Raw genomic sequence first — 20,899 nt, forward strand, 5'->3', positions numbered from 1 at the left:
TGCACTGCACAGCTTTAGCAAACAGTGATAAAAATTATCCGTTAAAACAAAAACTTAATCCGCTGTTTTACCCCTTACTTGAATTACTACTACTAGGGTGTAATGAAGGAGTTTTGGTTCTGGTTTACTCAAATATTTTCTGATGATATCAATAGTCGGTCTGATGGTATAGTCGTCAACTCGAACGACTTAACAACATACCTATCATGAGTTCAAGCCCCGAATGGATCGTGCTCCCATACGTAGGACTTGAATAGCCTGATATGGGAAAATTAATAAATCACTGAAAGCCAAGAAATGAATGGTTCAGGCAAGATCGACAACGGTTGTTGGTTGAGCCCAAAGGAAGATCAATGGTGTAATGCGAGTACCAGCTAAGGAAGATAGGTCTGTCCAGCATTATACAGGGTAGTTTTGAATGATATCAAGCCGTCTGAAATCTCCTGGAATCGTCAGAAATCGTCTGCAGTCTTTCGGAGTCGCCCGGAATCGTTCTATTCCTATTCCTGTCCTATTTGTTTCGAAGGCCCACTTCGGCCGACTCTGGACGACCCTGTATGATTCCGACTCCGCTCGACTACGGCCGACTCGGGATGACTCCGGATGATTCTTGAGGACTTCGGTGGACTCCGGACGACTCTGGACTATTCCGGATAACTCCGAACGACTCCAGACAACTTCGGACGACTCCGACTCTGCTCGCAACTAGTGGTTTTTATTTTTCCGGAGTCTAAATCGTACATACAACAGTCGGAGTCGGATCAGAGCCGTGGGTGCGCTTCAGATAGCACATCTTTTAATATTATTTTCAAAATTCGACAAAAAGGATTTTTTTTAATTTAACAGTTAAAATGTAAAATTAGTACAATTTGCTCAAAAAACTTTCAAATAAAAAATGCATATATCGGAGAATACTTGTAATAACTTTTGCAGATATTTTGCACCCAAAGAATTCAAGAGAAAACGAGAAAGAAAACATGAAATGAAAAGTAGATATGTGTTAGTGTTGCGTCATACGATTCATTTCACGACCCGACCCGAAGTCGGGTGCGAGCCAGCCGGAATCGATTCCGACCCGTGGGTGCAGCGGGTGCGCTAGGTCGGAGTCGGAATCAAATCCGACCCGCGGGTGCAATGAGTTAGACCCGAAAGATCAGTAGGTGCGAGAAAGCATAAGCGACTCCGACCCGTTGGTGCAGCGAGTTCGGGTCGGGACGGGCAACGGTAGGTTCAGTTTGACCCGAGGGTGCAGCGAGTTCGGGTCGACCCGAAAAATCAGTAGGTGCGAGAAAGCATAAGCGACTCCGACCCGTTGGTGCAGCGAGTTCGGGTCGGGTCGAGTTCAAGATAGGTTCAATCCGACCCGACTCGACCCGAACTCGCTGCACCAACGGGTCGGAGTCGCTTATGCTTCCTTGCACCTACCGGAGTCGTTGCACCCACTGAACCTACTTGTACCTTTCGGGTCGACCCGAACGACTCCGTTTCGCTTACGGATGGCTCCGACCCGATAGGTTCGGGTCGACCCGCCCATCACTAATATGTGTCTCCTCATTAACAATTTTGACAAGAGTTCACGGGAATAGATCGACTTTTACCTGTCTTGAACAAATTTATCAAAAGTAATGTAATAAAGAAGAAAGCAACACAAAAAGCTTCAAAACTTTACGGATAGCCCGTGCGTGGAGAATTTCCCATTTTCACCACCCCTAAACTCCACATCTGAAGCTTTCCCGCTTTCGTTCAACAGCGAGCGCCCTCTGGCGAGTAAGCTCAACAAAAAAAAACCTGCCGCTCCGCAGCGAAAGCAGGGCGAAATTTGTGCGAGCGAAACGGCACCAGCGCGAGCGAAACTGCAAAACGTCAAACAGGAATTGGAACAGCAATAAAGACAAACCGTGAGCCGTGGGGGGCTGGTGCAATTTTCGTGCTTAGCAATTAGCTGGTGCAAAACTGGAGAGCGATGCAGTTTTGCGTACCGTGAACCTGAACCGCCAGCCAAAAACCGTGTCGGCTCTCGTTCGGGTCGGCCTGTGCGACCCCATTCACGCCAACCAAGACCGCAGCGAAACAAACAAGCAGCAGGAAGGGTGTGCGGAAGCAGCAGCAGCAGCAGCTGTCGTGGTGGTGAAAGGTGTGAAAGGTGTGTGGGGATGGGGGAAAGTGCGTACGGCGGGTAAACAGACGAAACGTAAACAAATCCGTCACTGTCTCCGGTTCGTCTGCTCCGTTTTCGGCTGCTGCCTCCCGTCCGTCAATCAACCCGCAGCTCTGCCAGCAAATAACAAACAAAAGCAACAAAAGAAACAAAAAACAATCAAATTTGCAACACCCTCCCAGTCCCAACAAGCACAATCAAACTGAGGGAACCGAAGCGATGGGCGGCAGGATGAACCGGAACGGCTGTGGCTGTAGTTTCTTCCCTCCGAGGGACACACGGAGACAGTAAGAGCGAAAAGGGAGAGTGTGTCTGTGTGGTGTGTGGGGGAGTGCGAAAGAGAGAAAAAGAGTGAAGCAGAATGAGCTGCGAACGGGAGGGGGCTGGCGATGAGCCGGAAGCGGCCTGTCCCCGGCCGACCGCCCACCCGCCCGGCAAGGAGCCCGAGCCGGAAGCGGACCCCGAATCGGAACAGGACGGGTTGGCAATCGGAGGGCAATCGCACCAATCCGACGGCGAAGACGAGGACGATGATGACGAGGAGGACGACGAAGAGGATGATGATGAGGAGGAGGAGGAGGAGCCGCCAGAGTTGCGCGTGGCCGTCCAGCAGGACTTTCCGCCGACACCGTACGAAGAGTGTTTGGATCTGAAGATGTTTGAGCTGCGGACCGAGCCGGCGAGCGATGCACTGGCGGCACAGGAACCGGAACGCTCCGAAGAGGACGAAGAGGGAGAGGAGGAGGGCAGCGGTGAGGTGGAGGCAGATTCGGTCGATAATTCCGCCGAAGGTAACCGCCATCGTAGCGAATTGACGATGCTCGTTGCTTTAGCTCAAATCAATTTCATTTTCCTCTTTTAGATAACCTGCAGCCCGAGACCGATCCAGCAATTGTGCCATCCCCTTCCGCCACCTCCCTGTCGGCAGCCACTTCCGGTGTGCGACGTAAAAGTGAGCCACCGGCGAACGGTGCTCCCGAACCGCGGTCCCCGGACGCAGCGCCCGACGAGGAGCCGACCCCGAACGGCACGAAAAAGAAGGTCCGCCCGAACCGGCTGTCCCCGGAGCGGGCCGGCTGCTCGCGCAAGAAGCAGTTCTGGATCGAGGGTACGGCCGGGACGGGCGGGCACCGTCCACTCGAGCGTTCCTGGCCGCCGAAAGCGCACCGCCCGTCGCCCGGTCGGCCGTTCCCCGGTGCGACGACACCGGGCGATGGATTTTCCTTCGACATTATCGACATGGACGAACAGCAGCAGCAGCACCACCACGAGGAGGTGGAGGGTGCGGTCGGTGGGCAGGAAATGCCCGATGCCGAGGGCAACCCGGTCGGGGGTCAGTCGACGCCACGCCGCAGGAATCGGCACCCGGACAGGAACGGGAACGATGAGCCGGACACGGGCGAAAGTGCGCGAGCGACCGGTGCCGGCAAGCAGCCGCTCCGCAAGATGGTGGGGCGCAGTGGGGCGGAAGAGCACGAGGTGGCCGGCGCCGTGCGGCCCCACCGGCCGCTGGCCCGCACGCCCTCGAACGGGCGCGAACCGCGGTGCCGCGAGTACGGCCCGATACGGCCACTGCCGGTCGACTACACGGCGGACGCATCGGTACACACGGCACGCAGCCCGGCCAGCGAACCGGGCACACCGGGGGACCGCTCGCCCGACCAGCCGCAGGGCAGGAGCGCGCCCCAGCCCCGCCAGCTGACGCGTGTCGGCGGTGGTCGGGCCGGTTCGGAGCTGGTTTGTCCACCGACGCCGACCCATCACGCTCGCCGCAACCGGGCCGGGCCCGCTCCCTCGGCAGCACCGCCCGAGCACGGGTTCGGACCACCGGAGTTGCGGCTCCACCGCCAGCAGACGGCGCCGGACCAGCCGCCGGAGGGTGGCTTTGGCGAGCAAGAGCCCCCGCCCGGCGAACCGGGAGAAGGTGCCACGGTACGGCACGTGCCGAGCATGCGGCTGCCGTCCATCCCGGAGCGCACGCGTGCCATCCTGGCCGAGCCGGACGAGCCGCTGCCGCCCGCCTGGGAGGCGCGCATGGACAGCCACGGGCGCATCTTCTACATCGATCACGCGACGCGCACCACCTCCTGGCAGCGGCCGGGGCCGCTCGGCACCTCGGCCGTGCTGCTGCCCGATCCGCACCGGCAGCAGCTGGACCGCCGGTACGCCTCCATCCGGCGCACCATCTACGAGCACATGCGGCCTGAGAATGGGGCCGCCCCGTCTACCTCGTCCACCGGGCCGGTGGCGACCCGCTCGCGCTCAAGCTCGACCGGCCGCAGCGCGGTCGCGCTGCCCTCCACCGCGGGCTCCTTCCATCCGGCGCTGCTGATGCTGTGCCGGTCCGACTTCTACTCAATGCTGCACACGAACGGCGACGCGATCCAGCTGTACAACCGGAACGCGGCCCTCAAGCACATGGTGTCGCGGGTGCGGCGCGACCCGGGCTGCTTCGGCCGGTACCAGCACAACCGCGACCTGGTCGCGCTAGTCAACTGCTTCGCCCAGCCCGCCCAGGAGCTGCCGAGCGGGTGGGAAACGAAGCTCGACCAGAGCGGGAAGCAGTTCTTCATCGATCACGTCAACCGGCGCACCTCGTTCATCGATCCGCGGCTGCCGACCGAAGGTCCGCGGGCACGCCACCATCGGCCACCGGTCGGCCCGGCTGCCCTGCTGCTGCCGCCGGCCGGCGGCCCTTTCCCCGATGAGCGACCGATTCCGCCGCCCCGCCCACCCGGCACGCTTTCCCGGCTGGCGCACGTCAGCTCGCCGGAAATTCCCGTCGCTTACAACGATAAGGTAAGCGGGTGTTTGGTTACAGGGTTTCGAACGTAAACATTGTTATTCACTGCGTGTAAAATGTTATTCCACATCGATCGGACATTGAATTTCCATCATAGTAATTTTCAATTTCTTCAGCATGATTTTCAACATTCAGAATGATTTTAAAACACGTATCAAATGGTGTAGTTGCTTCAAAATGAAATTTCAGCTTCAACACATGATTTTCAACAAATTAAGAAGAGCTGTCAAACTCAATCCAGCTTGAGATGTGTTGAAAATAAAGCTGAAGAAATAAAAAATTAATGTAATGGAAATGAAATATTAGATCGATGTGGATCAACATGTTGCACGCGGTAAATAACAATGTCTACATTCGAAACTGACTTGGAAAACCCTGTATAACCTATGCGGCGTTTCTGTTAAATTTATAATAAAAATACACAAATTGCAAATGTGAACAAAACTCCGCCAAATTATTAAATTTAGCTTTTAATCACCCTTTTAATCGCTCCCTTTCTCTCTCTCTTTCTTCTCCCGGCCCAGGTGGTGGCCTTTCTGCGCCAGCCGAACATACTGGAGATACTGCGTGAGCGGCACGGAGCGGCCGCCTGCTCCCGCCAGCTGCGCGAAAAGATCAACGCCATCCGGGTGGAGGGTACGACGGCGCTCGATCGCTACAGCCACGACCTGGAGCTGACGATCCTGCTCAGGTGGGTAAACTGTTCAGTTCGCGCAACCGTCGCGACCCATTTGCAATTTTGCCATAGTGTAAACATCCGGCCGGTGCCGCTGCACCACCAGCAGGGGGCCGTTTTGCTGAATAAGATGCTCATCGGCGGGGACAAAAACGCCAAACGACCGCGGGTGTGTGCGGGATGGGTTTGGAAGGGTTGGTTTGCACACACTCACTGAACGGTCGGGATGCAAGCTGATGCAAGAACCCTTTTCCGGCATGCGCACGACAACATTCGCCTTCCCCCTACCGTAGGAATGTGTTTACAATTGGGGATCGCAGGGCATCGCGTAAACAATCGTCGACGGCCGGCGAGAATGCAGAATCGGAAGTTAATTCGACGTGCCCGAGGAATGTTCCACAATGCGCCTTTGTCGTCCCCGGTTTGACATTGCCCGGGGCCCGGGAATAGGTCATTTCCCTCGACTGCAGCGCGGCACACAATGGCGCGGTCCGTTCTAACGATACTGACGCCTTGAAGGAGCGTCAACGCTAACGGCGCGGGCATGAAATTCGACACCCATGCGGCTATTACATCCTCGCTGCGTGATTGCTTGCCCTCTCCTACATGATGCGGTGTGTGTGTGTGGGTGTGTGTGTTGTTTTTACACCCACTTGAGCTCTTGGAACATATTTTGCTGTTTGTTACATACCCTTATCTATGAAAGTCTTTGTCTTTTGGTCGTCAAACATGTGGTTCAAATAATATCATTGCAACATTGTTTGGGCGAAAAAAAGGGATCAGAGTGCGTTCTTGTCAAGCACGTCGCACTTCGGTACAGGATAGAGCAAGTACCTAAAAATCTCTTTCAAGTGTGTTGACATTTTTTGAGAAGATCGAAGAAAAAGAAGTGCAAGAATGCACTGTAGAAGGGAAAACTCGTGCGATCGGATAAAGGGAGCAAACTGTTTTTCAATAAACTCCATTGTTTGTTGAATTTCAATAATGGTATATAATGAAAGCAAAGCAAATAATCGTAAATTAACGAACGATCGTACGGGAACGTATTGCACTTGTACGCCTTAGTGTATCGTTTTTTGACGATTAACATTATTCTAAACATGAACTCTGTATAAACTCTGTTATCGAAACATTTTGCTGACAACTTCCTTAATCAATGAGCAACAAGCTGAAGGACTAGCAAAATTTTACTTGAGCTACACAAAAAGCTTTTGTTTCTTCATAAACATTTGGGGGCAAACGGGGTAAAATGACACTCTTAAGGATTTTGCTATTTATTTCATTTGGTAGACCACTTTACACTGTTATTTTGACGGCAATCGATGCTTTAACATCTTATTTACGAAAAACAATTAGATGTGGACTAGTGATGTGCTGTATGGAGCGCACCCACGACTCCGATCAGACTCCGACTATTGTTAGTTCGATTCTGACTCCGGCAAAATGGAACCACTAGATCCGCCCGGAGTCGGAGTCGTTCGGAGTCGTCCGGAGTAGTGATGGGTAAAGTTGGCAAAAATCCGGAGTCGACTCCGATCCGACTCCGATAAATTTGGAATCGACTCCGGAAGGTAGGTTCGCGCTGCAATATCCGGAGTCGTTCGGAATCTCCGGAGTCGTCCGGAGTCGGAGTCGTCCGGAGTCGTTCGGAGTCGTTCTGAGTCGTCTGAGTCGTTCGGAGTCGTACGGAGTCGCCTGGAGTCGGAATCGTCTAGAGTCGTCCGGAGTCGTTCGGAGTCGTTCGGAGTCGTCGGAGTCGTTCGGAGTCGCCCGGAGTCGTCTAGACTCGTCCGGAGTCGTTCGATTCCAGACGACTCCGGACGGCTCCGAATGACTCCGGACGATTCCGGAAGACTCCGGACGACTCCGAACGACTCCGACTCCGGGCGGATCTAGTGGTTCCATTTTGCCGAAGTCGGAATCGAACTAACAATAGTCGGAGTCGGATCGGAGTCGTGGGACTCCGAACGACTCCGAACGACTCCGAACGACTCCGGGCGCCTCCAACTCCGGGCGACTCCGAACGACTCCGAACGACTCCGGGCGACTCCGACTCCGGGCAACTCCCAACGACTCCGAGCGACTCCGAACGACTCCGAACGACTCCGGACGACTCCAGGCCTTTTCGGACGATTCCGAACGACTCCGGAAATTGCAGCGCGGACCTACCTTCCGGAGTCGATGCCGAATTTATCGGAGTCGGATCGGAGTCGACTCCGGATTTTTGCCAACTTTACCCATCACTAATGTGGACTTATTAACAAAAAATTTAAATGTATGGAATGAATTTGAAAAATCAACATCAAAAGTGATGGAAATATATTGTGCGAGGTTAAATGGTCTTGCTAAGGGGCCAAATGGACGTACACCAAATGTCAAAACAAATCAAAACAAAGAGGCAAAATGGACCACAACTTGTGTGCTTCTAGTACATGTCAGTTTACCTTTCGGATGGTTTGGGGACTCTGAACTTTAGTCTTTGACCTCATGCTTAAGTGGTTCCTTTTTGTGAACTTGAACCATCAATTTAAAGAAACCGTGAGATCAAATGTTTCCTCTATTTTCAAACCGCCTTCGGTTTTCCTTATGCATTTCCTAGGCATCAATCCTCGCTTTTTCTAGTACTTTGCGGATCTCGCTTCTCAACTCATTCAGTAAGAGTCAGTAGAGCCAGGGTACTCATATCGCTGTAAACTGTATGTCACAAAGGTGCTCGACATAACGTTTCATTTCCGTTAAGCTGAATGTCTTCAACCCGTGAAGAGATCCTAAACTCAAGTTGAAACACAAGTAAATATCTCTCACACAGCTGCTCGATGCTCGGTGTGAGGTCTAGGCCAAGTTGTGTTTCTTTTTTTTTCCAAAAAAATGCTTCTTCAGCCTAACAAACATTCATCCTAGGCTGGTCGGAATTTGTTTACGAAAGGTTCAGAAATAGTAAAGTCAGTAGTTTATCGTTAAAAAAAACTTAAATCAGAGTTGATAGAGCTCGCGTAGCAGAGGCTGTCTCCTATCCCACAGCCACAGCGTATCCAATCGCTAAAATACATTTCCGTTTTGCTGAACGTGTGTTCTTCGGCCTGTCAAGCGATCCAAACTGGCACTATTGAAGCAATAGTGCTCCTCGGCAGAAATAGTGCGTGACTATTCGCTCACTTGAAAGCAATATATAAACAACGCCCGGCCCAGCACAGCGCACGGACAGGATGCTGCGTGTGTGGCGGCAGCACCAGTCAGGGCCAGGCTTTATCTTTTTTTTTTTTTAATTACATTTTTGTGTGTGCAAAATATGCTTTTTCCAGCACATAAACACATTCGCCCTTATGCGCCGGCCGGAATTTGTCGTGGTACGCTACTTGCGCGCTCGACGCCGCAGCAAATTCAAGCATCAGGCTTGTCGCACCAGTCGCAACGCGCATCGACCAAGCCGAGGGCGAATGTATCGCGCGCGCCACAGTGCGATATCAGTCCGGTGGTCGACTTCCGAGCGTACGGACACGCGCTGAGCATCGCGAGGAGAGTGCAGGCGAGCGCGCGAGCAAAAAGGGGGAAAAGCGTCGAAGGTTTTCGCGGTTGCCCGCTTCAAGGAAGTCGCGAAGTAACTCACGCGTGTTGTTGTTGTGTCGGTTGGTGCTTTCCGTTTGTTTTGCTTTAGATTTTCGCAGGTTGCGGTGTGGTAAATGTGTGGCTTTGTGCGATCGTTTCGAGGTCCTTTCACCAGCAACAAGTGTTGAGCGTGTTTGTGAACCTTTTGTGTGTTTGTGTGTATATGTGTGTTGGGAGTTTTGAGATTTTTCGTGAGGAGAACGCAATCAACCAAATCAACGACGCTCAAGCAAACCAGCCAAATTCACAGCGTGACGAATGCGGCTCGAATTAAAAGTGTCAGCCAGCGAGGCACACACGGTTGTGCCCCGGTTGTAAACGAGTGACGAATCGTCGGTGCGGCGAACGGGCATCGCATGCGAACCGCGTCGCGCCGGGATGAGTTAATCCTCGGCTGTGTGATTAAACCCTGCCAAGCGCTGGTGTTTATGATCCGGAGGGCTCGTTGCGATCCGATCGAAGCAGTTAATTGCCGGGGCAAACGGCACGCGTCAAATCTGACTCATATGCTGCGACCGCTTCCGAATCGCTGATGTCATTGATTTGTTGTGGATTGGCGTTGCGAATCTTCGCATTGCTCTTGAGGCAGCTCTCGCTCGCTGTGTTGTGCAGTTGAGGTGAAGTTGAAGCTCAGGCATCAAACAGCTTCTGCATCACAAACACAAAAAAACTATCAGCTCCAACAATCTTACCAAAAATCAAAGCGCCTTTTTTGTGGCGATTCCTCCCGATGAGGCGGGTACGTTGATTCCCCTGTGAAAGCGTTTTCCGCCCAGACGCAAATGTGCAAAAGTGCGTCATTTGCGTTCACCCCTCCCCAGGCGGTGTTATCCTGTGTTACGTTGCAATGGCGCAGCATTCCCCGGGGGTGCCGGTGCCTGATAGTAGCAGTGGGAAAAACAGCTGATTCCAGCCGAACGAGAGGGGGGAAAATGTAACGTCGCATTAACGATGCGTTCGGTGCAAACGGCGTAATATATAGCAGGTGGATAAAAAAAGGGCTGGATATCCTTTCTTTTCCCTCCTCGTGGTTTTGTTTTTATCACAACTTGAAGAAGCGCATGAGGTGAGAGCGAAAGTACCAACCAAACGCTGGACACGAGTGGTTGGAATTAAGCAGTGTTGTAGAAAACGGTGAATGAATGCAGCCAATTGCGTTAACATCGTTAGAGCATCAGCTGAGAGGCAGCCACACGCACTCAGCAACCAAACGAAGCATAATTTTGGGTGTGTGAGTGTGTGTGTGTTTCTATGTAGCATAACAATGTAACCCTCGGCATAAGGGGAAGAACCAATAGAGAAGAACAGCAACAGCAACAGCGAGAAAACCAATGCTGTTGGTCGGCAAGAAGAGGGTACCCACCGGAGCATGGAATCTGGGTCGTATGGGACGGTTCGCGACCCTTCCCTGTTCTCTCTCGCTCGCTGTGCTGCTGCATTCTCATCAAGAGATCGATGAACACATACACACACACACAGACACACACAGACACACACAGACACACATCCGGGACAAGGGTTTTGGACGAACGGGCATCTTGGGCGGAGAAGACAGCAGAAGCAGAAGATGATGCAAACCAGCGGTAGAAAAGGTCGTCCGAGGGTTCACAGCGTCGCTAAGAACGCGAAGAAGCAATCGCACAGCACCGAAAAGCCTCCCGTTACCCCCAAATTGCATATCTCCTCGCTATCGGGAGCGACTATCACAACTTTCGGGAAGGTTGGCTACGTTCGTCTTGCTCTCAGGGGGCCTTGGGACTCGAGGTCTGGGACATCTTGAGGAATCCCTGGCAGCGAGTGGCAGCTATCTATATATACCCATCTATGTTGACACTCATCGCCACCGCGATAAAACCCGCACCCTTGGACGGGGGCCGCCCCTTATGCTCTTGGCCGCCCCTTGGCTCTCTTATCGCCCTCCGCCGTGCCACACCAGCTATCGAGTCACAATCTCTGGAAGTCAATGGCATTGAGCACGGGGCGGGTCGGACTTATCGGGAGTTGGATGTGTGCGCGTGCAAAAAAAACGAGGCAAACCCCCCTATTGCTCAATGGTTCTTGTGTTTCTTGAAAACCGAAAGGTGTTGCCGATAAACTGGACGGAATGTTGTAACATTTCGCACAAAAACAAAAATACAATTTAACGCTTATTGCTGCTGCTGCTTCATAAAAACCAATTAATTCGCCTGTGTTCTTGTCCAAAGTCGCTTACATTGAAGAATTGGCGAAACGCTAATAACGATGGTTCGTGCACAGGTCGTGATCCAAGTAGGCTCCGTGTTGGGGTAGCACCCATGCTTGTTCTCAGTATATGTGCAGTTTTTTGTGACTTTCACACACACAAACACACACACACACTTGTAGCAAATATTGACCGGATATCTCGAGATTTCGATCTGCCTTTAAGGGAGGGGGGAGTTCGTTCCTTTCAACTCTTTTTATGTTGATGTGGCTGCATTTTGGAGAGCTCAAAGGGAGTCTCCAATTTGATTGAATTTAGGCATCAAATTGATCTACCCAATCAATAGCCTAAGGTGTCTTGGACTTTGGGCTTTTCCTCTCGGGTTCTGTTGCCTTTTTTTGTTGTTTCTGTTGGATCGAGGGACCGAGAATGGGAAAGTTGCACAAAAAAAACAAACAAAAAAACAAAAACTTTCTTCCCTTTACAGTAACACAGAAAAGGTTAAATTGAGTTTCGAGGCTCAGGATTAGCAGGGCCTAAGCGACGACCCTACAAAAAAGGGATATTATTATGGTTCTTGTTGTTGTTGTTGTTGTGCCCATCTAATTTATTGCTAACGTTGTAGACCCGTCTTCTGTCCTCGAAAGCTGTGCCACCTTTAGTGGAGGCATCGGGCGAGATTTGCAAATGCGGACGCGAACGGGGCCGCAAAACCGTCGACCGGCGCTGTCTAGTGCGCCCGATCGGAAAGATCTGATCGGCGAGCGCGTGTTGTCTTCCGCCTGTGAGCGTCGCTGTCACGCACAGACGCTGACCAATTAGCTAATTCTCCCCTACCCATTCAGCCCGTTCAGCTCCCCTACTACTCCCCTCTCAATCACACTCCCGCTTATAGAGCTCTTTATATCTGCATCCAGCACCTGTGTGAGCGACATCATCTTTGTCACCCCCGGGACCGACGGGGTTCACCTTGATTGGGTGTGCTGTGTACCGTACGGAGACGGTTGCAAATTTCCGTTGCATTTCGCATCGGAAGGACATCGGTGCCGCGGTGCTGCTACCGTGTGCGAGCGCCCTTGACCATCTACACCGGCACGGGAGGCCGACAAAGTGGCCCAATCATCATCATCAGCAGCAGCAGCAGCACCACCATCGCTGTTTGCTTAGAATGCAGGTGTTCTGGGGTGCTTTTAATCGCGAACGCTCCCATCGCGAGTGTCTGATTGTCGAGGGTGACGTTAAAGTGACCCCCGGAAATCGTTTCGGACACAAAGAGAGCTGTCCTGATTTCTCAAGAACTATCAACGGTCAATATAGATGCTTAATCGTGATATACGCGTCAATATGTTATCTTGCGCTGGGTACGATGCGCCGTGGACCGATTCGTGCATTCCGGGAAAGGGTGTGTAAGCGTTAGAATGGGAAGAAGAAGGAGGAGGAGGAGGTGGATCACCTTAAGCGTGTGTGGCGGCGCTAGTGAACCGAACCGGTAGTGTCGGTACGGGCGCCTGTGATCTGGGAAAGAAGCTAACGGCAACCGCTCGCGGGTGTTATAATTAAGTGCGAAACATTACGCCTGTGTATTATCGGACGCGTAGAATATTACGCACGCTCCGATGCTTTGGATAGTTTTACTGCGTGAGCGTGGGCGTATAGTGTAGGCTGCTAGCGTACCGGGCTGCAGGCCGGTTCCGTAGTGCAATCGTCATGTCGTGCGAGCGTACAAAATGCGCGTCGTGCACGCGTGTTCAAATCTCACCTGATGGCGTGCTGCAGTATAGAGCTTGAGGGGGGGTTATACGCGGATGACTTTTGGATGACTATTTCTAAGTTTACAAGGGTTTATGGGTCTAACAATTCACACATGTTAGAAGAATCGCTTGTTTGGAATAAACGGCATTATTAACCTACGATTTGTTAAGCGACAAAACACGACGTCTGATGGTGGGTGGTGGAAGACTTCAATGTCCACATTGAATGAAGAGGAAACAACCGTCGATTTTGATTGCACAAACGTCAGAACTCGGCATGGCTTGTTTTATCCGAGTGCAGTATTGGATTTTTTTTACGATTCTCTGTATCTTGTGGCTTTAACTGCAAATTAAACAAAGCGAAAATGATACTGTTTATGTGTGTGTGTGTTGCACTAAATGAGAACATTTAGAAAGAGCAAGCGCTGCAAAATGTTTTAGAGTTGTAACGAAATGTTCAACACTCATTTTGGTAGGAGATTTTGCTGGTAGTTCCTCAAGGTCACCTCTCTGGAGACACTTCACCTGCCAACATTGCTACGCAACCTACAGCGAAAGAGAGAGAGAGAGCGAGAGCAAAAGGCAAATGTCTTCCATTTGTTTTGTCTCTCTGCCTCGCTTCGCGTCTCTCACGCGTAGTCTAGGGGAAAGAAAGTGCCAAAAGTGTGTGCGACCTGACGGTTCTCCCTTTAATGAGCTCTCACTTGTCTGTCGGACGGGGCCCCATTGATACACTGACATCCATTCAACCTGGGCAGCAGGTGCGAGATGATGTCAGCGCAGGGGGACCCTGCCCGGTGGGTGAGGCGAAGTTAGGGCGAAGCTCATAATTACCCCGCAAGCCGGCATATCGTTGCGGCTGCTGCGATGGATGGCTGGATGGAGGCTCGCGATCGCGGATGCATAAATTTCGCGCTCCCCCTTTTTTGCGCTCTCGGCTGTGCGTTTATTTACACATGTTGTGCCTCTTTTGCGCTGGTTTTGGGTTGTTTGTCTGGTTTGGTCTTTCGCTGCGTGCTGCTTCTTTTGCCCGTTTGTGGTTTCGTAAGTGGCAGGATAGAACCCGCACCCGCGACGCGGTTTGCGTTTGCGAGTTGTGTACTTTTGCTAATTTTTCGACAATGCCAACAACCAGCGCCGGGCTGGACGCGATTCCTGACCTAGGCTGCCGGTGGCGTTGTACTGTTGGGTCTGTCGGGGCTGTTGATTTTGCTGATTGTTTGCGCTTTTGCACGGGGGTTTGGTTTCTCACGCAGCGGGCTAAAGAACACGGTGAAAAAGGCGCAAAGATGTCGCTCTAAGCGCACAGTATTAGCTTACTAAGTATTTGTTTGCAAACACGCGTTCTCATCTTAGCAGCTGGAAAACACTCAAAAAAACATTCGCACACGGTGAAGTGGGCAGAAAATAAAAGAACACAGGAAGAAAAGTTTGGAGGATTGTTGCTCCCGCGACACCGCTCTGGATGGCGAAACGTACGGACAAAGTGGTGATACCGTACGCAAACAGCGGCCCATACACAGGCACAGGGTTTGTAGGCCGTTCGGTGAAGTGTCGGGGCGCTTCCTGTTTCGCTTGACCTCGTCCGGCACGCTCGGGCCCGGTGAACGATGCGCTGGCTAAGATGAGTGTCAGCAACTGTGCAGAGGCAGCGGCGGCGGCGGCGGCGGCCCGTCGACGTCGAGCGTTGCCAAAAGGAGCGGTGACGACTCCTCCTTCTGTGTTTCAACCTGCAAACAAATGTGGTGGTGGTGCTGGCGAACGACGAGTCAGGGGAGGAAGTGTAACGCGACAGGCAAGTGGTGGTGGTGGCAGTGGACGAAACTATCGCGTCGGCTTAGCAGCGGCCAACAACGCCGGGGCCAGCGCCGCCGTCCTGAAGCGGAATGCTGCCGACGGGATAGATCTGTCCTTCAGTGAGGAAGAGCAACGGCAGGAGGTGGAGGAGGAGGAAGTGGTGGACGACGAGCACCGGTCTCGGGCGGCGGCGGCAGCCGGTCGTAGAAGAAGATTCCCGGCGGCCATTGCGACGACAGTGTTCCGGCCACTCTGGCGAGCGGTAGGATCAGCGGTCCGTGGCTTTTCCGTATTGTTCTCGGTGTAAGTATTGTGTGTGGTGGTGTTTGTAAGGATAAAGAGAGGTCAGCAAGCGAGCAGAAAAAGAGACCTGTGTTTTGAAAATAATTACACGATCGTTGGCGGACACCTACACACACGGAATTGAACTCACGACATTGAACTTAAGACCCCTGCGCGCTTGTGCACTACACCACGGAAGCGATCCGCGTGTGATGCGCTATATCGTGCATAAAAGGCAGCTGTGCTGGTGATAAGAGCAGCCCGTCTCGTACGGTAGAGTAAATTATTGTCAGGTCAGGCATCTCCCCTATCACAATCGAAGGGGGGAACCAAAAAGGTAAAGGTGTGTCGCATGCAGATGCAAATAATTAATTATTACAACTGTCCTTGGGCTGCGTGAGCTCTGCCGTCCAGCTGGTTGGTTCGGGCCTTCCGCCAGCTGTCCGGCCGGAAAAGTGGGTCCTTGGGTTCTAGCAGTGATGTGCAGCAGATGCACGCGCACTCTTTCCCCCATTGCTGTTGTTACTGTGGGGGTTTTGTTCCTCCTTTCACACTCGCAAAACGCTACTGTACTGGGAAGTTGATAGGTGCCAAAAATAGCGAAAAATAAAACAAAAAAACACGAGGCATTCGCGCATACTCCAGGCGCCATTAAAACTGTGGAACGACTCGACAAGAGACAAAAAAGAGTGATAAAAACAAACACACATACACACACACACACACACACACACACACACACACACACACACACACACACACACACACACACACACACACACACATATACATATATTCACAGAAATGCGCCCTCCAAAGAACGCTCGTAAAACCCAACGTCGGTCGGTCGGTCGGTCGGTTGGTATGGTCATAAAATTGGAAATCTCGCTAGCGGGAAGAACTTTTGATTTCGATCAGCGTAACAAGTGGACGGCAGGGTGATGGGACTGTTCCCGGGCGTGAAAGGGAAGGTGGGAGGGGGAGGGGGGGGGGGTGGTTGGTTGTGCAAGGTGTGGAAATAAAATAATTGGATACAGCCACTGTGTGCGCGCGCGCCCGCGTTTTTGGAGCCTGTGAGATGCCTGCGGACCTTAACTGTCGTTTTATGTCGTTCACTTTGATTATGCTAATTAAACTTTTGGCACCCATTTTCTCTCTTTTTTTTAACTCGTTGGTTTGTTTCGCGCTGGAAGTGTGTGACGTGCGGGGGGAAGCGTTTGGGGTATATTTTTTTATTGCTTCCCGATCGATATTTCATCCCAAGTGGGTGCCTCATAGTTTTGAAGCAAAATTAAAAAAAAATGAATAAAACGACTACTGTGACGTCATCAAGTGGCAGCAGCGATTGCGAGCGACATCTACACGGCGATAAAGCAAAGCAAATTGCAAATGAAATCGTAATTTTGTGATTTGTCCTCCCTTCCACTGCAGCGGCTCAATGGAAACAGTTTTCCTGCTTCCGTGCACTTGGTTCGCTTGGCGGCAGCGCTGCCCATTTACTACTGTGTGTGTGTTTTATATTTATTAAAAAAAAAAGAAAAAGGCAGCCCACGATTCGTCCGGGTCGTCCTCAATCAAGCAACACACACGGACATAAACAGCGTCGCGGTACAGCCGCTTTTGCAGCCGAGCCGAGCTTGTTTGACATTGACATTGGCCCGGCATTTCCGATGCTAGTGGCCGGTTTCGGTCAGTTGGCTCAATATGACCTACCTTCACGCGGCAGTACACCCGTGCGACCATTTCCCGCTCTCTTCTGCAAGGGACGACGCAGCGGCACCACAAAGAAGCTGACGAACCGAGCTTTGAGCGTGAAAAACACATATTTATTCCTATCGTTTTGCTCTGTCTCTCTCTCTCTCTCTCTCTCTGGCAGCCTGTTCGAGGACGAGGTGATGACGTACGTGCCGCCCCGGGCACGCAGCCCCCCGGAGCCGGGCACCTCGGCAGGATACGGACCGTGCGGTGGGCTCGTACCGGGCGGCGCGCTCAAGCCGGGCGGACGGCACGTCCAGCGCGCCCCGATGCGGCGCGACTTCGAGGCCAAGCTGCGCACCTTCTACCGGAAGCTCGAGTCCAAAGGCTACGGTCAGGGCCCGCACAAGCTCAGGTAAGGTTCCCTGTTTTTCTGGGACGGATGGGCACGGGGAGGGCTTGCAAGAACTGCTATAATACTTTCGAAATTGGCTATTGGTTTTGGGGCGGCGTGGGCTCTGCGCGCGCCAAGGTCACCCTGGTTGTTTTTGTTTTTCTCGTGTGTGTGGGCAACCGGACGAGGCGTGTGTGCGAGGACCGAAGCGAGGAGCTTGTGATAGCGCGCACACACACACACACACACACTGGGGTCTTGGTCACGGTAGATCGCGCTTCGCCGCGTTCATTAAGTCGGTATAAATTGGAAATGCAAAGCGCGCGCGCACACACAAACTGCGATTGAACGCTGAATTGTGGGGCAATTGGGGCGCGGAAGACAGCAAGCAGAAGCGGGTGTACCGTGGCACGATTAATGATCCAGTACCGTCCTGCTGCTGCTCCTTTTGTACCGTTCTAGGCTGGAGGTGCGCCGGGCCCATCTCGTGGAGGACGCGTTCGAGCGCATCATGGCGGCGAGCCGGCGCGATCTGCAGCGCTGCCGGCTCAACATCGTGTGGGACACGGAGGACGGGCTGGACTACGGCGGGCCGTCGCGCGAGTTCTTCTACCTGCTGTCCCGCCAGCTGTTCAGCCCGTACCGCAACATGTTCGAGTACTCGGCGAACGACATCTACACCGTGCAGATCGCGCCGGAACGGCCGACCGATCGGGACGACATACTGGAATGGTAAGGCTGCTTCTATCTGCCGCTGTTGAAACACATGCCTCTAACGTACATCTTTTGGCAGGTATCGCTTTGCCGGCCGCGTGCTCGGCCTGGCGCTCGTCCACCAGTACCTGCTCGATGCGTTCTTCACGCGCCCGTTCTACAAGGCGCTGCTCCGGCTGCCGGTGTCCCTGTCCGATCTCGAGTCGCTCGACAGCTCGTTCCACCAGTCGCTGCTGTGGATACGGGACAACAACATGGACAACTGTGGCGAGCTCGGGCTCAACTTTACCGTCACCGAGGAGCGCTCGGACGGCACGTCGATCGACATCGAGCTGAAGCCGAATGGGCGCAACATTACCGTGTCGGAGCGGAACAAGCGCGACTACCTCGACCGCATCATCAAGTGGCGGCTGGAGCGGGGCGTCCTCGAGCAGACCGAGTGGCTGGTGCGCGGCTTCAACGAGGTGGTCGACCACCGGCTGGTGGCGGTGTTTGACGCGAGCGAGCTCGAGCTCGTCATCTCCGGCACGGTCGAGATCGACGTGCACGACTGGCGGGCGAACACGGAGTACCGGGGCGGCTACCACGACACGCACCACGTCATCATGTGGTTCTGGGCGGTGATCGAGCGGATGAGCAACGAGCAGCGGCTCCGGCTGCTGCAGTTCGTCACCGGCACGTCCAGCATCCCGCACGACGGCTTCGCCGGGCTGCGCGGCTCGAACGGGCTGCGCCGGTTCTGCATCGAGAAGTGGGGCAAGGCGAACGCGCTGCCCCGCTCGCACACGTGCTTCAATCGGCTCGATCTGCCACCCTACCCGACGCCGGACGTGCTGTACGAGAAGCTGGTGCTGGCGGTCGAGGAAACGAACACGTTCGGCATCGAGTAGTGGGCGGGGTGCGGAGGCGCACGGGCCGAGGATTGCATATTTATAGCCTATTTATTTTACCTTAGCGTCCCCAGGAAAGCGTTAACCCATTTTTTTTGCACGCACCCCGAGGCCGTTTGTTTTCCGAGTTGTTGTTTATAGTCTTGACTTTTTTTAAAATAGCAAAGCTGCCCACTTACGGCACCAGCGTGTCAGTAAAGTAGTATTAAAACAGGGAAGCGTTTGATGCAACGCAAATAGGGATTTTGTTTTGTTGTACTAGCAATGGCACTCGCGTACCGTAAGTCAGCGTATTCTTCGCAAATGTGCCATCGATTTGCCGGCAGACACACCGGTCCTCCTGTGCCCGGCTGCACGGCTTGCAATGCAATGCAAGGCGGCAATCGAAACTGTACCAAGGATGCGCACACACAGCTCCTGCTCCTGGAGTTGGCTCCACCAGTCCGAGCCTGGCAGGCATCGTTAGCTGGAGACGTCAGTCGCTAGCGTCATTTTATCGTCCTGCCTGGGGTTGCTTTCTTTGCAACAGAAGCTCTGAACAGCTCGCCCGCCCATCCCCCCCACAACGCTGCCCGCCGGTGCCATATGCTGGCGCGTTGTGCTGCATTATCCCCATCAGTCGGGCCTTTCCGCTTTCCAACTCGCCAGCTCAGTGGGCGTGTGTGGGTGTGTGCAGTATCATTGTGTTTTCACTTGTTCACTGTCGTCGCATTAGTAGGGCGAACGAGGAGCAGAAACCCGGGACAGCATGATATGTAAATGTGCGCCAAACCGGCCATCGTAAGCATCGTAATTAGTTGCTACAGGCTAATCGAATCGAGCTGGTGGGCCCGATGATAATTGATGGCGGGTGCTTTATAACGAAAAAAAAAAGGAAGAAAAAACCGTTTCCCTGTAATCACGGCCCAGTAGGGGAGCAAATCGCCGTGCAGTGCGATATAGTTAATTTTGCCCCCAGCGTGTCTATTTTGCGTTGGCTAGGGGCAGGGTTAACACATGGTGCGCTTTTGCTTCGCCTTGTTTTTATTACATTATTTTATTTTGTTTTGAGCGTTAGATTAATTGTCACACAAAAGGAAGCGGGCATTTAGCTCTTTTAAAAAAAAAACGACGACTCTATTGCAATTCGGCCAGGTGTGCACAGATCGGGGAAACTCCCAAAGGAAATGTAGCTCGCAGTAGGGGAGCTTTAAAACAAAAAATACTAGACTCGTAGTTGATATAGGTGCAGCTTTTGAACCGTATAATATGCCAATGCACACGTACGCAGCGTAGCGATAAGGCGGTTAGGATGGCACTAGAACACTCGCGCAACTTATTACTTATTAGCAGCAGGAGCACAACAAGCAAAAAAGGGCAAGAGAATAGAATAGCATAGAAAGAGCGAACTAGGCTGGCGAGAGTCCTAAACAGTGCTGCAAAATGTCATGAACATCACGAGATGTTCGTCAACGAAAACAATGAACGTATCCGTGGTAGCTTGATGCTCATTGCTGATACTCAATGAAAGTGCGTCATGACATGCCGAACGCGACATGCGAGTGCTTGAGTCAAACACGATACTCTGACTGACAAGCTGTGCTTAATGCCAAGCATAATCATGACTTTCTCTGGCAGTGAACAGTGCTGACAAATGCCATCGATTCAGTCAGCAACAGTCATGGCTAAAAACGACGCTCAAATCAGCTCACGTTCACTACTGTGATGATCAGATGTGAGGCTCAAACAGTTGGTGGATCAATCACATGCTTGGTGACATTTTGTTGAGCACCCAACTCTTGGTCACTCACTTGGTCACGACATTCCAAGAGGTCACTTGGTCACTCGCACGCATTGCATATTTCCCATAATTATCGGAATGATCACCGACTGAAAATGTCACGACCAAGTGATTGACCAAGAGTTGGTTGCCCACAGTGTCACCAAGCATGCGATGGTCGTAACAACTGTT

At 52.7% G+C, this 20,899-nt stretch overlaps 2 protein-coding genes across 3 annotated transcripts in view; one reads left to right on the top strand and one right to left on the bottom strand.

Moving 5' to 3' along the window:
• Positions 1 to 20,899, bottom strand: part of LOC120906829 (monocarboxylate transporter 12-like) — a 119,037-nt gene that overhangs the window by 83,874 nt on the left and 14,264 nt on the right. The window lies entirely within an intron of this gene.
• Positions 1,883 to 20,045, top strand: LOC120906827 (E3 ubiquitin-protein ligase HECW2). The gene is made up of 6 exons (XM_040318882.1): positions 1,883 to 2,949; positions 3,021 to 4,957; positions 5,486 to 5,652; positions 17,132 to 17,365; positions 17,807 to 18,076; positions 18,138 to 20,045. The coding sequence occupies exons 1-6, from the start codon at positions 2,520 to 2,522 to the stop codon at positions 18,946 to 18,948; spliced, it is 3,849 nt and encodes a 1,282-aa protein (XP_040174816.1). The 5' UTR covers positions 1,883 to 2,519; the 3' UTR covers positions 18,949 to 20,045.

This window comes from Anopheles arabiensis, chromosome X (genome assembly GCF_016920715.1).
Source record: "Anopheles arabiensis isolate DONGOLA chromosome X, AaraD3, whole genome shotgun sequence".
Taxonomy (NCBI): domain Eukaryota; kingdom Metazoa; phylum Arthropoda; class Insecta; order Diptera; family Culicidae; genus Anopheles; species Anopheles arabiensis.

Excerpts from the sequence above, each read along its gene's own strand:
- LOC120906827 (XM_040318882.1), top strand. The coding sequence starts at position 2,520 with ATGAGCTGCGAACGGGAGGGGGCTGGCGATGAGCCGGAAGCGGCCTGT. Across the intron at positions 2,950-3,020 it reads GGTCGATAATTCCGCCGAAG|ATAACCTGCAGCCCGAGACC; the intron begins GTAACCGCCATC and ends TTCCTCTTTTAG. Across the intron at positions 4,958-5,485 it reads CCGTCGCTTACAACGATAAG|GTGGTGGCCTTTCTGCGCCA; the intron begins GTAAGCGGGTGT and ends CTCCCGGCCCAG.